This window comes from Somniosus microcephalus, chromosome 31 (genome assembly GCF_052327205.1).
Source record: "Somniosus microcephalus isolate GS21.2 chromosome 31, FLI_Smic_1.0, whole genome shotgun sequence".
In the NCBI taxonomy this organism is placed as follows: domain Eukaryota; kingdom Metazoa; phylum Chordata; class Chondrichthyes; order Squaliformes; family Somniosidae; genus Somniosus; species Somniosus microcephalus.
In genome coordinates this window covers 39,285,472-39,304,201 of record NC_141017.1, presented here as the reverse complement: position 1 = coordinate 39,304,201, position 18,730 = coordinate 39,285,472, and the positions used below count along the sequence as shown (strand labels likewise).

General features: G+C 47.3%; 1 protein-coding gene across 1 annotated transcript in view; it reads left to right on the top strand.

Moving 5' to 3' along the window:
- LOC147097784 (vascular cell adhesion protein 1-like) overlaps window positions 1-18,730 on the top strand; it is an 80,447-nt gene that overhangs the window by 48,931 nt on the left and 12,786 nt on the right. The window contains 2 exon segments of the mRNA XM_085971900.1: window positions 17,217-17,519; window positions 18,205-18,519. Of these exon segments, the coding sequence (XP_085828026.1) occupies window positions 17,217-17,519; window positions 18,205-18,519 (618 nt within the window).

Below are 18,730 nucleotides of genomic sequence, written 5' to 3'. Positions count from 1 at the left end.
GACATTCCTGCCTGTTGTCAGTTTTTTCCAAGGCTGAAGGCAAAGAGCAGAAAGAAGTGATGGGCAAAAATGAAAGTGTGGCGGAACCACCAGAGGATTACGGACAATTGTATATAATTCCTTTTACAGCAATGTAGTACAGCTGGGGGCTGCACCTTTAATGTATCTGTTAACTGTACTATGGCTTCTTTCCTGTACTCCGCGTGATGACGTCATGCCACCCGTCACGTGATCTCTCAACGGCGGGAAGAACGTGATGACGTCATGACGTCAGAGCTCGGAACCTTCTAGCAGTTCCAGAGAGGCTTTCAAGCAGACCAGACCTATTTGCATTGTATCCTATGGTTTACTGTACAGCTTCGTTTGTTCATTAATTGTTATTGTTTTTGATTCTCTGAGTCGATCTCAATTCTTCAGCTAGGAACCCCAGTTCCCTCATTGGTGACCCTGATTTCTTTAAACAATTTTCGTTGAAGTTACATCATGGACACGAACGCCGTCACCCTCAAACTGCCGCAATTTTGGGAGCAACAACCGGCCGCGTGGTTTTTCCAGGCGGAAGCCCAATTTGCAATCCGGGGAGTAGCAGCGGATTCGACCCGTTATTATTACGTGGTCTCCACCCTTGACAGCGCCACGGCCTCGCGGGTCGTCAGCCTCCTCGAGAGTCCACCGAACGATGGCAAGTACAAAGCTTTAAAAGCACGTTTACTGCAGATTTTCGGTCTGTCCAAGTCGGAGCGCGCTCGCAGACTTATCGCCATGCCCGGCCTCGGGGACTCAAAACCCTCAGAGCTCATGAGCCAAATGCTCACGCTTTTGGGCTCGGAATCGCAATGTTTTCTGTTCCGCGAGCTGTTTCTCTGTCAGCTGCCAGAGCCAGTACAGACGGCCTTGGCCAATTCCGCGATCACGGATTGTGCTGAACTCGCTGCAGAAGCAGATAAAATATTCACCGTCTCACAACAATCTTGTGCAGCCACGAGGCGCCAAAACTGTGCTGAACTCGCTGCAGAAGCGGACAATATATGCTCCGGCGCACAGCAGTGTTGTGCAGCCACGAGGCGCCCATCCCCCACAAGAGCGAAGCCGACTCCTCCTCCTGCAGGCTGGTGTGCATACTACGCTCGTTTTGGTGCGAGAGCCAGATGCTGCCATCCGCCCTGCAGTTTTTCCCCAAGAAAAAAACCTACCTCAAACCAGCGGTTTCTGAGAAGATCAATAAGGCCTAAGGGACACGCCGGAGTTGCGATGGCTGTCGGGTCCGCAGGGAAACTCCTATACATTACAGACTCCCTGTCAGGGCGACGTTTTCTCTGTGATACTGGCTCCCAGTGCAGTATCCTACCAGCGTCGAAGCTCGATCTTCAATCCGGTGGTCAAGGTCCCTCCCTCGAGGCAGCAAATGGTGCGGCCATCCGCACGTTCGGAAAGCGCAGGGTCCAGTTGAGATTTGGCGGTCAACTTTTTGTTTGGGAGTTCATCACAGCGAAAGTCTCACAGGCCATCCTGGGGGCAGATTTCTTCTGCGCAAATGGTTTTCTTGTCGACGTCCGACACTGCCGGCTAATCAGCGCCTCCACTTTTCACTCGGTCCCCTGCCACCGAAGCATCGCGATGTCTTGGTCAGTTGCCTGTGCAGTCCCATCTCCAAACGAGTTCTCTCATCTTCTCAAGTGAGTTCCCTGAGCTCACCAGGCCCACATTTTCTTCTTCAGTCACGAGGCACGGGGTGGCGCACCACATTACCACGACAGGATCCCCCGTTTATGCGAGAGCTCGACGGCTGGAACCCGGTAAACTCGCGGCCGCCAAGGCAGAATTCCATACCATGGAACGCCTTGGCATCATTCGACGTTCGAATAGTCCTTGGTCCTCGCCATTACACATTGTTCCTAAGCCGGGCGGCGGTTGGCGACCATGCGGCAACTACAGACGCCTGAATGAAGCTACCACACCGGATCGGTACCCAATTCTTCACATACAGGATTTTTCGGCCCATCTGGCAGGGAATTCCATCTTTTCCAAAGTAGACCTCGACTGAGGTTATCATCAAGTGCCCGTGCATCCTCAGGACGTCCCCAAAACTGCCGTCATCACAATTTTTAGGGCTCTTTGAGTTTCTTCGTATGCCGTTTGGGCTGAAGAATGCAGCACAAGCCTGCCAACGTCTCATGGATTCCGTCTTGCGCGATCTGCCGTTCATCTTCGTCTACCTAGATGACATCCTTATCGCCAGTAACAGCACAAAAGAACACATTACGCACTTGCGTACCCTTTTTTCTCGTCTCAGCCAACACGGCCTTATTATCAACCCGGCCAAGTGCCAGTTTGGGTTGCACAGCATTGATTTTCTGGGACACAGAATCACCTCCTCAGAAGGCGCCGTCCCGCTGGCCACGAAGGTGGAAGCAGTCACCTCGTTCCCTCTTCCTCAGACCGCCGGGGCCCTCCAGGAATTTCTGGGAATGGTCAACTTTTATCATCGGTTCGTCCCCAATGCGGCCCTGTTGATGCAACCGTTGTACGAGGCCCTAAGAGGTAAATCAGGTAAAGACCCGATCGATTGGACACCCCAGATGGACCTGACTTTCCTCGACACTAAGAACGCTTTGGCTGCTGCGACCATGTTGGCACATCCCCTTCTGGGTGCAACCATTGCCCTACCACAGACGCATCTGATTATGCCATCGGGGCAGTACAGGAGCAGTGGGTCGACGGCACATGGCAACCACTGGCTTTCTTCAGCCGCCAATTGTGGAAGAACGAACGCAAGTATAGTACTTTTGATAGGGAGTTGGCATTGTTTCTGGCCATCCGCCATTTTCGCTTCCTACTGGAAGGACGCCCATTCATGGCTTTTGTAGACCACAAGCCACTTACTTTTGCGATGGCCAAGACGGCGGAACCATGGTCGGCACGGCAACGATGTCATCTTACGTACATATCAGAATTTACAACCGACATACAACATGTCTCTGGCAAGGATAACCTGGTGGCGGATTGTCTCTTCCGCGCCCAGCTCCACGCAGTACACCTGGGAGTCGACTATGTTGGTTTGGCAAAAGAACAGAAGGCAGACCCTGAAGTGCAGGCATACCGGACCACACCTTCCAGCTTACAAGTGGCTGATGTCAGTTTCCAGGGCGCAGGGACCACACTCCTTTGTAACATCTCGATGGGAGTCCCCCGTCCAATCGTTCCAGTCGAATGGCGCAGGAGAATTTTCAACACAATCCACGGGTTGTCACACCCTGGCATGAGAGCGTCACAACGACTCATGGCAAAGAAATTCGTCTGGAAGGGCATGCATCTCGACGTCCGTGACTGGACCAATACCTGCGTGAGTTGCCAGAAGTCCAAAATCCAATGCCATGTTAAGGCCTCAGTCGCCACTTTTCCGGTTCCGGAGCGCCGATTCGACCATGTGCACGTGGACCTGGTTGGTCCTCTCCCTTCTTCTCGGGGGTACACTCACCTCCACACCATGGTAGACCGCACCACCAGGTGGCCAGAGGCAATTCCTTTGGTTGCCACCACAGCGGCAGACATCGCCAGAGCCTTCATCTCATCGTGGGTAGCTCGGTTTGGGGTACTGGCTGACATCTCCTCCGACCGGGGGCCTCAATTTACCTCTGAGCTGTGGAACACCGTAGCCCAAGGTTTGGGCACCAAGTTTCATCGTACCACCGCCTACCATCCACAGGCGAACGATCTGTGTGAGAGATTCCACAGGTCCCTTAAAGCGGCACTGCATGCTAGTCTCCGTGGGCCTAGTTGGGTGGACAGGCTCCCTTGGGTGCTGCTAGGTCTTTGCACAGTGCCCAAGGACGACCTGCAGTCTTTGTCAGCGGAGCTGGTTTACGGCCAACCACTCAGAGTGCCGGACGATTTTCTTCCTCCCCACACGGAGCCCTGGTCCCCAGCTCAGCAACTCGTCAGCCCCCAGGAAGCGGCTAAGAATTTCATCCCGGTGCCTACGTCGCATCATGACCTGCAGCGCTCCCATGTCCCGGTGGATCTGAAGAGCGCAGAATACGTGTTCATTCGGCAAGATGCTCGCAAAGACCCGCTCAAACCACCTTACACAGGTCCGTTCCGCATCATCTCATCAGGAGACAAGTCCTTCACAGTCGACGTCGGCGGTACGCCTGACCACATCTCCATCGACCGGTTGAAACCGGCACATCTGGATCTGAGCGAACCAGTCGTCACCGCTCAGCCGCCTCGTCGTGGTTGTCCACCGTCGACTGCCAGTCCAGTACAGCCACAGTCATCCGCCGAGTCGCCAGTGCCCGCCTCACCTGGGGGGGCGGATGTGGCGGAACCACCAGAGGATTACGGACAATTGTATATAATTCCTTTTACAGCAATGTAGTACAGCTGGAGGCTGCACCTTTAATGTATCTGTTAACTGTACTATGGCTTCTTTCCTGTACTCCGCGTGATGACGTCATGCCGCCCGTCACGTGATCTCTCAACGGCGGGAAGAACGTGATGACGTGAGAGCTCAGAACCTTCTAGCAGTTCCAGAGAGGCTTTCAAGCAGACCAGACCTATTTGCATTGTATCCTACGGTTTACTGTACAGCTTCGTTTGTTCATTAAATTTTATTGTTTTTGATTCTCTGAGTCGATCTCAATTCTTCAGCTAGGAACCCCAGTTCCTACAAAAGGCTATTAATAGTTACAGTGACTATGGTAGGTTGTAGGGCAGCAGACAGGAGTGGGCACAGATCAAGATGGTGTTTGGCATGCACTCAATGTCACATATGATTGCTTCCTACTAACCATGTTCTTTATATTACAAGATCCAATCAGAACAGCAACTTTTACTTGTATTTGTAAAGTGCTTTTAATGTAGCAAAACGTCCCAAGGCACTTTACAGGAAGTGGGGAGAAATAAACACTATGCGAGATAGAAAATTGAGAGGAGACAATCAAACACGTAGTTACAGAGATAAATTTTACATATTACATCGGATATTCAGCACAGAAACAGGCCATTCCACCCAACCAGTCCATGCCGGTGATTATGCTCCACACGAGCCTCCTCCCGTCTTTCCTCATCTAACTCTATCAGCATAACCCTCTATTCCCTTCTCCCTCAGATGCTTCTCCAGCCTCCCCTTCAATACTATACTGTTCACTTCAACCACTCCCTGTGGTAGCAAGTTCCAAATTCTCACCACTCTCTGGGCAGAAGAATTCGCTATTGGATTTCTTGGTGACTATCTTATATTGATGGCCTGTAGTTATGCTCTCCCCCACAAGTGGCAACATTCTTTCTGTATCCACTCTATCAAAACCTTTCATAATTTTAAAGACCTCTATTAGGTCACCCCTCAGCCTTTTTTCAAGAGAAAAGAGACCCAGCCTGTTCATCCTTTCCTGATATGTATACCCTCACATTTGTGGTATCATCCTTGTAAATCTTCTCTGCACCCTCTCCAGTGCCTCTATATCCTTTTTATAATATGACACCCAGAACTGTACGCAGTACTCCAAGTGTGGTGTAACCAAGGTTCTATAGAGCTTTAGCATAACTTCCCTACTTTTCAATTCTATACCTCTAGAAATAAACCCTAGTGCTTGGTTTGCTTTATTTATGGCCTTGCTAAACTGTGGCACAACTTTTAGTGATTTGTGCATTTGTACTCCGAGATCCCTTTGTTCATCTACCCCACCCAGACTCGCACCCTCCAAGTGATAAGTGACCTCCCTATTCTTCCTACCAAAATGTAATACCTCACATTTGTCTGTGTTGAACTTCATTTGCCAATTATATGCCCATTCTGCAAGTTTATTAATGTCTTCCTGTAACTTGTTGCAGTCCTCCTCAATATTGACTATCCCCCCCAATTTAGTATCATCCGCAAATTTAGAAATTGTGTTTTTGATTCCAAAGTCTAAATCATTAATGTAAATTGTGAACAGCAGTGGTCCCAACACTGATCCATGTGGAACACCACTACCCACCTTCTGCCATTGTGATAGCTACCCTTTACTCACACTCTCTGCTTTCTGTCCTGAAGCCAGCCAGCAATCCATTCTGCTACTTGTCCCCTGACCCCGCATTCTCTGACCTTATTCATTAGTCTATTATGGGGTACCCAATCGAAGGCCTTTTGAAAATCTAAATAAATTACATCTACTGCATTACCATTGTCTACTCTGTTACCTCTTCAAAAAATTCAATTAATATCGGGGTAGTTGAAATCCCCTATGATTATTATTCTATGTTTTTTTGCTAATTTCCCTAATTTGTCTGTATATTTCATCCTCCACCTCCCTTCCACTATTAGGTGGTCTGTAGACTATGCCTATTAGTGTGATTGATTCTTTATTATATTTTATCTCTATCCATATGGATTCTATTTTTGTCTTGCTGATATCTACGTCCCTTTTTTCTACTGCCATTATGTTATCCCTAATAAGTACAGCCACTCCACCTCCCCCTTTCCCTCTCTATCTTTTCTAAATATGTTATACCCTGCAATGTTTAATTCCCAGTCCTGATTTTTCTGTAGCCATGTCTCAGTAATCCTTACTATGTCTGGTTCTTCCCAGTGCATGACTGCCTCCAGCTCGCCTGTTTTATTACGGACACTGTGTGCATTGCTGTACAGACAGTTTAACTCATTTTTAATAGGATTTCCTCTCACTTCATGTTTAACCAACTTTTTAGACTCCTGTTCTATAACTCTATTTATTCCCTTGCCGTCAATGTCCTCCCTTACTTTATTCTTTCCTATGCTCACTTTTCCTGTTTTGTTTATATTTAGGCTGCTTACGTTTCTTGTACATCCCTCCGCCCTTCTTACATAGAAACATAGAAGATAGGAGCAGGAGTAGGCCATTCGGCCCTTCGAGCCTGCTCCGCCATTCAATGAAATCATGGCTGATCATCCAAATTCAGTACCCTGTCCCTGCCTTCGCCCCATATCCCTTGATCCCTTTAGCCTCAAGAAATATATCCAACTCTTTCTTGAATATATTTAATGAACTGGCCTCCACTGCCCTCTGTGGCAGAGAATTCCACAGGTTCACCACTCTCTGGGTGAAGAAATTCCTCCTCATTTCAGTCCTAAATGGCTTACCCCTTATCCTTAGACTATGACCCCTGGTTCTGGACTCCCCGGCCATCCGAAACATCCTTCCTGCATCTAGTCTGTCCAGACCTGACAGAATTTTATAGGTTTCGATGAGATCCCCTCTCAATCTTCTAAACTCCAGTGAGTATAAGCCCAATTGACACAATCTCTCCTCGTACGTCATTCCTGCCATCCCAGGTATCAGCCTGGTGAATCTTCGCTGCACTCCCTCCATGGCAAGAACGTCCTTCCTCAGGTAAGGTGACCAAAACTGCACACAATACTCAAGGTGCGGTCTCACCAAGGCCCTGTACAACTGTAGCAAGACATCCTTGTTCCTGTACTCGAACCCTCTTGCTACGAAGGCCAACATACCATTTGCCTTCTTAACCGCCTGCTGCACCTGCATGCTTACCTTCAGCGACTGGTGCACAATAACACCCAGGTCTCTTTGCACTTCCCCTTCTCCCAATCTATTGCCATTCAAATAATAATCTGCCTTCCTGTTTTTGCCACCAAAGTGGATAACCTCACATTTATCCACATTATAGTGCATTTGCCATGTTTCTGCCCAATCACCCAACCTGTCCAAATCGTACTGGAGTTTCACGACATCCTCCTCACAGCATACCATCCCACCCTGCTTTGTGTCGTCTGCAAATTTGGAGATATTACATCCAATTCCCTCGTCCAGATCATTAATATATATTGTGAACAGCTGGGATCCTAGGACCGATCCTTGCGGTACCCCACTAGTCACTGCCTGCCACTCGGAAAACGACCCGTTTATTCCAACTCTTTGCTTTCTGTCCGCCAACCAGTTCTCTATCCAAGTCAATACCTTGCCCCCAATCTCATGTGCCTTAATTTTGCACGCTAATCTCTTATGTGGGACCTTATCGAAAGCCTTCTGAAAGTCCAAATACACCACATCCACTGGTTCTCCCTTATCTATTTTACCAGTTACATCCTCAAAAAATTCCAGTAGATTAGTCAAGCATGATTTACCTTTTGTAAATCCATGTTGACTTTGTCCGATCCTGTCACTGCTTTCCAAGTGCTCTGCTATTACATCTTTTATAATAGACTCTAGCATTTTCCCCACTACCGATGTCAGGCTTCCCGCTTTTTCTCTACCACCTTTTTTGAATAGTGGGGTAACATTAGCTACCCTCCAATCCATGGGTACCGTTCCAGAGTCTATCGAGTTCTGGAAGATGACCAGCAATGCATCTACTATCTCTAGGGCCACTTCCTTAAGTACCCTGGGATGTAGACCATCAGGCCCTGGGGATTTATCAGCCTTCAGTCCCATCAATTTTCCTAACACCATTTCCCTACAAATAATGATTTCTTTCAGTTCCTCCCTTTCATCAGACCCTATGTTCCCCGGCATCTCTGGGAGGTTATTTGTGTCCTCCTTTGTGAAGACAGAACCAAAGTATGTATTTAGTTGGTCTGCCATTTCCTTGTTTCCCATTATAAATTCCCCTGATTCTGACTGTAAGGGACCTACGCTTGACTTCACCAATCTTTTTCTCTTCACATATCTATAAAAGCTTTTACAGTCAGTTTTTATGTTCCCTGCTAGCTTACTCTCATTCTATTTTCCCTTTCTTAATTAATCCCTTTGTCCTCCTTTGTTGACTCCTAAACTGCTCCTAATCCTCAGGATTATTGCTTTTTCTAGCCAATTTATATGTCCTCTACTTGGATCTTATGCTATCCCTAATTTCCCCTGTTAGCCACGGTTGAGTCACCTTTTTTGTTTAAAGCCTTTGCCACCTCCCTATTTACCCTTTCCGTGAGGACACGGATCCCATCCCAGTTCAGATGGCGCCCGTCCCATCGGTACAGATCCTTCCTGTCCCAGAACTGGTGCCAGTGTCCTATGAAAAGGAACACCTTTCCCACACTAGCCCTTTAGCCACATGTTAATTCTGCTGAACTGTCTGCTTCTATGCCAATTTGTACGTGGCTCGGGCAATAACCCGGAGATTATTACCCTCAAGTTCCTGCATTTCAATTTAGAAGAAACTTTGAGTATGAGGAACAGCATAGCAAGGCTGAGGGTTTCAAAATGAGAATTCTAGAGTGCAAGGGTCAAAATGGATGCCACCTGTACCACAAGTGGTAAGTGGAGTCTGGGAGTGGTGAGCCAAAGTCAGAGGAGTAAAAGATGTGAGTTGGGAAGCAAGGCTGGAGGAGGCTACTTCAGACCTTGTTACCCCCGCATGACAATAATAATCACCTGATTAAATAAATTAGTACAAAAAATGCACTCTTCCTTTTTAAAATTTACTCTCGTTAGCAGAGGTCGCAAGGGAAGGAGGTACTGTCAAAGGAATCTTGGTGAGTTGCTGCACTGCATCCTGTAAATCGTATATACTTCAACCACAGTGTGATGGTGGTAGAAGGGCGGATATTGAATCGGGCACTAATCAAGTGAACCGCTCTGTCCTAGATGGTGTCGAGCTTCTTGAGTGTTGTTCCAGCTGCATCCATCCAGGTGAGTGGATAGTCTTCAATCACACTCCTGCCATGAGTCTCCTGGATAGTGGAGAAGCTTTCAAGGGCCAGGAAGTGATCCAACCTGAGGTGGTTGACTGCTCTTTTGCTACCAAAGCCTCATGGGAGTGAGGCGGCCTCCACTAGAGGCAGCTTGCTCCTGTGAGGGTATCTCTGGAGCTTGTTCACGGATACCCTACTGTTGCCTCCTGCATTCCACTGGCAGGGAGCGAGGGAGAAGTCCAGAGGCTTCACGTGTGCTACTTTCCTGAGAGATGGCAGTATCAGGCAAGTCTCTTCCAGTTGTCACCAATCCACTTTGCCTGTGCCACAACTCATTAGCAGGATCAATGATCTAATGGCAGCTATCAGATCCTGAAAGCCCTGAGAGACAGAAGCCTGCAATCCTGCTGCCAGGGTCTTGAAGCTGGTACACAGGCACTCTCTATTCTGTCCCCGACAGCCACCAGAGTCTGTGAACTAACTGCCCACCAAAATCATCGGTATCATATAGAGAAAAATCGGCAAAGCTTCCAAAAAGCCTGGTTAGTGTGTAAAATGTTAAATGAGAGGAAAGCATTTCTGGAATTTCCCCCATTCAGTTCCAACTTCCGAAATAATGTTTTCAATTCCAAATAATGTCCCGGAAAGGCGGTGGCTGGTTCTTGATAACGATCTGCCTGTAACGGAACCCCTCTAACAGAGAACATCAGTCACAGTTTCGATCTCAGACTCCAGCCTGCGGACCGTTTACTACAGTGAGGGATCGTTCTCTCCAAACCCGGAGTTATGGATTTCAGGCTAATTTCACCGCTTGGATTCTGCGTGTTGACTGCCACTATAACTGGTGGGTTAAAACGCGTTTAATTATAAGTAGACAAAGTAAGTTGGTATTTATACTATATTCAGGGAAGGTACAGTTAGAACTCTGGGACCTGATGGTTAATCTTGTGGTTTTTACGGTTTCCTGTTCTATTTTAATTCAACATTGGGAAATGTTAATTTGGGGTTGTCTGGGTTCTTTCTAAATAGTTGAGGGGTGAAGAACTACCAAGTGCCGCTCAGGCGAGGGCTCAACTTCTGCTCAAAGTTACGACCAAATTATTTTGCCTTGAAACAAATGAGTCAAACACTTCAGTGTAAAACACTGAGAGCATTATTCTGTACCCTTTATAGTAAGGATGAGAGATGGACTGCAAGGCTTTTGTGCCGAGTTTAGTAGCAGTGCCGGAGGCAGCCCGGTGCAGTGGGGAGCCCCGGCAGATCCCCTGCATGGAGCCTCCACACCCAGCTCCAGCTCTCGACTCTATTGTCATTGACAACTGGAGGGATATTCGACTCTTTTCAACCAGTAGGAATTGAAAGGCCCGCCAGCCTTTGTTTTAAAACATAAATTCCAAGTGGGCTCCGCCCAGCCGACGGTTACTGTTGATTGCTGCTGCCATCAGTTTGATACAAGCAGTTCTGACAGATTTGTACCAGGTTACAATGAGTAACCTAGAAGTGGGCGAACCAAAGGGTTCCAGTGACCAGGCTTTCACACAAAGGGTAGCAGTTTCCCAGGCACTCGAAGCAGACCAGTGCCTCTGCCATTCCTACACTGCTTCCTGTCCCTCCTCCTGTGCAATGGGATTATTACTGTCAGTTTCCAAACCTGAGTCATTTCCTCCATTCTGTGGACTGTATGGATGAGCCATCTTTGTAGCATTATTTTCAAAAGTTAGTGCTCCCTGTGCGAGCCTCGCTCAACAGGAGGGCAGATCCTGATTTTCAGCCCTTCCAATTTTCTGGTTCCTAATTTTAATGCCTGAAATGTTGAGGGTGGTGAACCTGACGTGTTGACCTCCTTGCCCATTGTCCAGTTGCCCTCCTCTCAAGCGAGGTCCCGCACCAGAAGCGTTATCTGGTAACATTCACACCCTCTCCCGCACCTCCCCACCCGCCACCTCTTACATCTGGATTTCATACAGATCTAAACCTCGCAGAACGCTGAACTTGGTTACGATAGCTGACTCCTCTTTCTTCACCTCTGTTCCCCCTTCACTCTCCCACCCACCATTCTTAATAATTCAGCAATAATTCCCCATATTTGAATGGAAGGTTTTGGGAGAGTTGGTGCGGCTGCAAAAAATGTGGATGTTCTGAACAAACTCTTTGGTACTGGGCGCGTGAAAAGATTTGTGGGTGTTCATTGACTTTAAGAAGGAATATGCCTCCAAGTTGACGTCTTTTGCGCACCATCTGCCGAATGTTTGGCGTAATTTGGATGTTCAGGGGCAGGAAATGGTCGAGGGGTGTCCCGGCCCCATTTTCAGTTTCAAATATCTGCTGGAAGTGATAATTAATGCACAGAGTGACTTACTGCCCCCCCCCCCCTATTTGTACCACCTCTGCTCCGTCTGAATATCACTGAACCTGGGAATTCCACTGCACTTGGCAGGTATAGTGGATGAAGAGGAACAGAAACAGAGGGAGACAAGGAGAGACCCGCTGTTGAAACACTAAGAAATTGTGTGGATTGTTCCGGATGTCGTCAGAGCCTGATTGAATTTAACAGCAAACTGGCTGTACAAAAACTGACCAAAAAATTGGATGCAGCAATATGGCTTATTGGTTAATTGGATAGCTCTTTCAAAGAGCTGGCACAGTCACGATGGGTCGAATGGCCTCCTTCTGTGCTGTATGATTGTATGGTTCTGCTAGTTTGAGATTATAATTTTTTTTATTCTTTTCTGGTATGTGGGCGTCGCTGGCAAGGCCAGCATTTATTGCCCATCCCTAGTTGCCTTTGAGAAGGTGGTGGTGGTGAGCCGCCTTCTTGAACTGCTGCAGTCCGTGTGGTGAAGGTGCTCCCACAGTGCTGTTAGGGAGGTCATTCCAGGATTTTGACCCAGTGACGATGAAGGAACGGCTGATATAATTCCAAGTCAGGATGGTGTGTGACTTGGAGGGGAACTTGGAGGTGGTGGTGTTCCCATGTGCCTGCTGCCCTTGTCCTTCTAGGTGGTACAAGTCACGGGTTTTGGAGGTGCTGTCGAAGCCTTGGCGAGTTGCTGCAGTGTATCCTGTAGATGGTACACACTGCAGCCACGGTACGCCGGTGGTGCAGGGAGTGAATGTTTAAGGTGGTGGACGGGGTGCCAATCAAGCAGGCTGCTTTGTCCTGGATGGTGTCGAGCTTCTTGAGTGTTGTTGGAGCTGCACTCATCCAGGCAAGTGGAGAGTATTCCATCATACTCCTGACTTGTGCCTTGTAGATGGTGGAAAGGCGTTGAAGAGTCAGGAGGTGAGATAGTTGCTGCAGAATACCCATCCTCTGCCCTGCTCTTGTAACCACAGTATTTATGTGGCTGGTCCAGTTAAGGTTCTGGTCAATGGCGACCCCCAGGATATTGATGGTGGGGCATTCAATGATGGTAATGTCGTTGAATGTGAAGCGGTGGTGGTTAGATACTCGCTTGTTGGAGATAGTCATTGCCTGGCACTTGTGTGGCGCGAATGTTACTTGTCACTTATCAGCCCAAGCCTGAATGTCATCCAGGTCTTGCTGCATTCGGGCATGGACTGCTTCATTATCTGAGTTATACTAAACTTGTATGAAGTTATGCTAAACTTGTATCAAACCTTGGTAAGATCACACTTGGATTATTGTGTACAATTCTGGTCACCATATTATAAAAAGGATATAGAGACACTGGAGAGCGTGCAAGAAAGATTTACAAGGATGATACCAGAAATGCAAGGTTATACCTATCAGGAAAGGATGAACAGGCTGGGCCTCTTTTCCTTTGAAAAGAGAAGGCTGAGGGGTGACCTAATAGAGGTCTTTAAAATTATGAAAGGTTTTGATAGAGTAGACTCAGAGAGAGTGTTTCCACTTCTGGTGAAGAGCAAAACTAGAGGCCATCAATATAAGATAGTTATGTGGTGAGTTGTGGAACTCGCTACCATAAGCAGTGGTTGAAGCGAATAGTATAGATGCATTTAAGAGGAGGCTAGATAAGCATATGAGGGAGAAGGGAATCGAGGGTTATGCTGATAGATTTAGATGAGGAAAGACGGGAGGAGGCTCGAGTGGAGTATAAACGCCAGCATGGACTGGTTGGGCCGAATGGCCTGTTTCTATGCCGTATATCCTATGTAAAATGAACACAATGGGTCAAACCACCAGGTCACTTGAGTTCAATCCCCAGAGGTTATGCTAAAGCTGTGGAGATGCCATACCTGAACTATTCACTATTGTGCTGGTCATCACAAGACAAAAGTCCATCCACATCCTGAAGATGGCCCAGAGGAGACCCATGAAATTGATCCCAGATGAAAGAACTTTGAAGGACAACAAAATAATCTGGGGCTCTTCAGTCTCAAAACAGAGCTGTTTCTGTAGTGGCTTTATAGAAGTACATAAGGTATTTACCAGGACAGAAAAAGTTAACTGAGAAGTCTACATGCAGATAATCCAGGCCAATAGGAGAACAGGACGGTATTGAAGCTGAAGTAAGATAGGGATCAGCAAGTAATTATTTACACAGAGGAAAGTCATCAGCTCGAACAAGTTGCCAAGAAGGGCAGAACACTGCATGTGGCCAGGACACAGCACTAATCTGTAAAATAGCTAAATTGGGAGATTGTAAGGTAGAAAGATCAAAATAAATTGGCTAAAGGGCTCTCTTCATCTGAACCACACTTGAGATCTTGCAAACATTCACAATCTCCATTTTGCCATCATGTTTGGCTCATCATTTGGTTTTTGGATAATGCCTGCATATCCTCTCTTAGGCAGTCCCTCGGAACCGAGGATGACTTGCTTCGCCACTGAAAATGAGTTCTCAGGTGACCGATGAGTCCAATGCGGGAGCTACAGTCTCTGTCACAGGTGGGGCAGACAATTGTTGTAGGGGTGGGTGGGTGGGGTGCTGGGGTTGACGTGCGCTCCTTCCGCTGTTTGCGCTTGGCTTCCACTTGCTCCCAGCAAAGAGACTCGAGGTGTTCAGCGCCTTCCCGGATGCTTCTCCTCCACTTTGTGCGGTCTTGAGCCAGGGATTCCCAGGTGATTCCACTGAAAATGTGCTCTGATTCAAAATGAAATGTGCAGTTACCTTAGAGTCATAGAGTCATTATGGCACAGAAGGAGGTTATTCGGCCCATCGAGTCCATGCCGACTCTCTGTAGAGCAATCCAGTCAGTCCCATTCCCCCGCTCTATCTCCTTAGCCCTGCAAGTTTATTTCCCTCAAGTGCCTATCCAATTTCCTTTTGAAATCACTGATCGTCTCTGCTTCCACCACCCTTGTTGGCAGCGAGTTCCAGGTCATTACCACTCGCTGCATAAAAAAGTTCTTCCTCTTCAGGGAGAAAGGATAGAAGGTTATGCTGAAAGGGTTAGATGAAGAGGGGTGGGAGAGGTTCGTGTGAAGCGTGGACCAGTTGGGCCAAATGCCCTGATTCTGTGCTGTGCATTCTATGTAATTGCTATTGCTGAGGGAACTTTATAGACTGGCACCTGCTTGTAAATCTCCAGCATCAGGTTGGGTAAACAGAGAGGGTTGATGAGGACAATGCGTTGATGTGGTATACATGGACTTTGATAAAGTGCCATCTAATAGGCTTGCCAGCAAAGTTGAAGCCCATGGAATAAAAGGGACAATGGCAACATGGATACGAAATTGGCTAAGTGACAGGAAACAGAAAGTAGTGGTGAACGGTTGTTTTTTTGGACTGGAGGAAGGTATACAGTGGAGTGCCCCAGGCTTTGGTACTAGGACCACTGCTTTTCTTGGTATATATTAATGACTTGGACTTGGGTGTACAGGGCACTATTTCAAAATTTGCAGATGACACAAAACTTGGAAGTTTAGTGAAGAGTGAGGAGGATAGTGGTAGACTTCAAGAGGACACAGACAGCTGGTGGAATGGGCGGACACGTGGCAGATGAAGTTTAACGCACAAAAGTGCGAAGTGATACATTTTGGTAGGAAGAACGAGGAGCGGCAATATAAACTAAACGGTACAATTCTAAAGGGGCTGCAGGAACAGAGAGACCTGGGGGTATATGTGCACAAATCGTTGAAGGTGGCAGGACAGGTTGAGAAAGTGGTTAAGAAAGCATACAGGATCCTGGGCTTTATAAATGGAGGCATAGGACTCGAATTTCCCTGGGCCGTGGAGGTGGGAATGGAGGGCTGTGGGGTGTTAAAATTGCAGAATCGGGGAGCATGAACCCTTCCCGCCCCCAACCCACCTCCATGCCCGTTTCCCAGGATGTGGATACCCGACCTGTGCTGGGACCCGCCTCCCTGAGGCGGGAAGGGGATTAGTGCCAATTAACTGCCTAATAACAGGTAGTTAACAGGCAGTTTTTAGTCTAATCCCTATTTTTAGCCCTGAAGTGTGGGCTTCCCGACGGCTCCAAACCACGCCAAGTTAGCGAGGCGGACCGTCGGGCTGAAGGGCTTGGAGGGTTTGAGATGTCTGGTGTTCAGGTGAGTGATGGGTGCATGAGTGCAGAGGTAAGTGTGTTTGGTGTGTTTAAAGTGTTTAAAGAAGTTTTACTTACCTTTACTTACTAATGCAGGCTTCCTTCCTTCAGGTCTCGGGAGTCCCTCATCTCACCGGCACAGAAAGCAGAATGGTCGCGAGCTGTCAAAAGTTGCAGCGTTCAGCTTTCTGTTCTGGAGAGATCTCTAAATTAGCCTGAGAGGAAGGAATTAACTTAGAGTACAGATTGTCAGTGTTTGACAGCTTCAAACAGCTGTCAAACGCTGATATTTCATCTGTCAAAAGCTCTTGACAGATGAAATGTCAATCTGTGACGTCACCTGTTGCCGGGTGGCCCTTAATTGGCCTGCTGAGCCCGCTGGGCGGGCTCAACAAGGTCAATCAAGGGAAAATCGAGTGGGTTGGCCACACCTCGAGGGAGGTGGGACTACAACCCCAAAAGTGGGAGTCCCGCCTCCTACTCGCCTCCATTGATAAAATTAGCCCATAGAGTACAAAAGCAAGGAAGTTATAATGAACTTTTATAAGACACTGGTTTGGCCACAACTGGAGTATTGTGTCCAATTCTGGGCACCGCACTTTAGGAAGGATGTGAAGGCTTTAGAGAGACTGCAGAAATAATTTACAAGAATGGTTCCAAGGATGAGGGACTTGTTATGTGGATAGACTGGAGAGGCTGGGGTTGTTGTCCTCAGAGCAGAGAAGATTGAGAGGAGATTTGATAGAGGTGTTCAAAATCATGAAGGGTCTGGACAGAGTAGAGAGAAACTGTTCCCATTGGCGGAAGGGTTGAGAACCAGAGGACACAGATTTAAGGTGATTGTCAGAAGATCCAAAGACAACATGAGGAAAAAAAATTTACGCAGCGAGTGGTGAGGATCTGGAATGCACTGTCTGAAAGGGTGCTGGAGGCAGATTCAATTGTGGCTTTCAAAAGGGAATTGGATAAGTACCTGAAGGAAAAAACATTGCAGGACTATGAGGAAAGGGCGGGGGAGTAGGACTAGCAGAAGTGCTCCAGCAGAGAGCCGGCATGGGCACGACGAGCTAAATGACCTCCTACTGTGCTGTAACCATTCTATGATTCTATGATTTACTGTGATTTCTTTCCCTGGCAGCAAACGTGGCTGGATTTGAGGTTTGGATCGACACAAACCCCTCAGCTGTGGAATTTGGAGACTCTCTGGAGGTGATCTGCCGTACAACATGTGCACAGCCAATATTGACTGTGGAATATAAACCAGGGATACATCCGAACAGAACACGTGGTATTAACTGGTCCACAGACTATTTCACGAGTGTCCAGGAATGGGATTTTGCAGCACCTTGCAATGTAATCTGTAAATCAGCACCTTGCAGTGTAATCTGTAAATCTGACAGTTATCAGCCGAAGGAGGCGAAAAAGGTGGTCACAGTATACAGTAAGTGAAAACTCTTGTTCTAACATACTTGATTACCTGGCATCAAAGGAAGGTGGAGACGGGGTAAACTCTTTAAGGATGTCCAGAATGTTTCTGATTTAGGGTAGCCTGGTGCTGGTGAGATACTGAACTGTGGTGCAGAGTGGTATGAAGTGGGTTTACACTCACACACAGTTTGATCCTAATCTCAGCTGGGTTAATGGACAGTCATCGAATGAAGGTGAGGCTAGTAAACCAGGTCTAAGACTTAACAGAAGGAAGTTCATATCCTACCATTCCATGGTGTATCATTAGAATCTTTAAGTAAATGTATTGAAACCCTTTGGAAACCCAAGTTTCTGAACAGTGTTTGAAGAAGAAGCATTTTTACTTTTTCCATCATTTGTACAACCTCTATGTACAAATATGAAGTGCCTTCATCTCTTGGGGAGAAGTCACCTCGGGATGTTGTTGCTTTCACAGAATATCAGTCGATCTGTCCCCAGCTCTGCCTCAGTTTGGGTGGACATTTAGTGGTTTTTCCTCCATTGGGAGCAACAGTACTGTTCACTCGTATAGTAAGGGAAGCTCTGTCAGTGAATTGTTTCTGGATGTGAATCACATATTGAATTGCAGGGGAGAGTGGTATGATTATTCAGACACATTATTTCAGTGAATTCTGTTAACTGTGATCCTCCTTTAACAGATCGAGATTTAACCATTACTTCGCCCCCTGACGTGCTGGAAGTTAACAAAACATATACTCTGGAGTGCACTGGTCCCAGGGTCTATCCAAACAATAAGCTCATACTCACATGGCTGAGAGGGAGCGAGATTGTTCAGAACGTTTCCACAGAAGAACCAGGTTTCCCGGATGAAGATCAAAGATTGAGGAATGTTTTCAATTTCACTGCAAGTATGTCAGATGATGGACAGGAGTATACCTGCTTGGCAGAAGTGGACTTGGGCTCCAACATCACAAAACCAATCACAAACTCCTCGGTGACTCTGCAAACTTACTGTAAGTTCCGCTTGAGTAGTAATGGGTTGGTTTTCCTCTTTTAGAGAATGGGTTAAAACCTCATGAACCTGAGTGAGGGAAACAAGCAGTGGGTGTAGAAAATAAATAGGAACAGTCTACTGGAAACAACACAGGAGAGGTATCAGGATGGGGAGGGGGGATATTGGCAAACTGCAATAATCCATCAGCACAATGTGCAGTGATGGAAAGG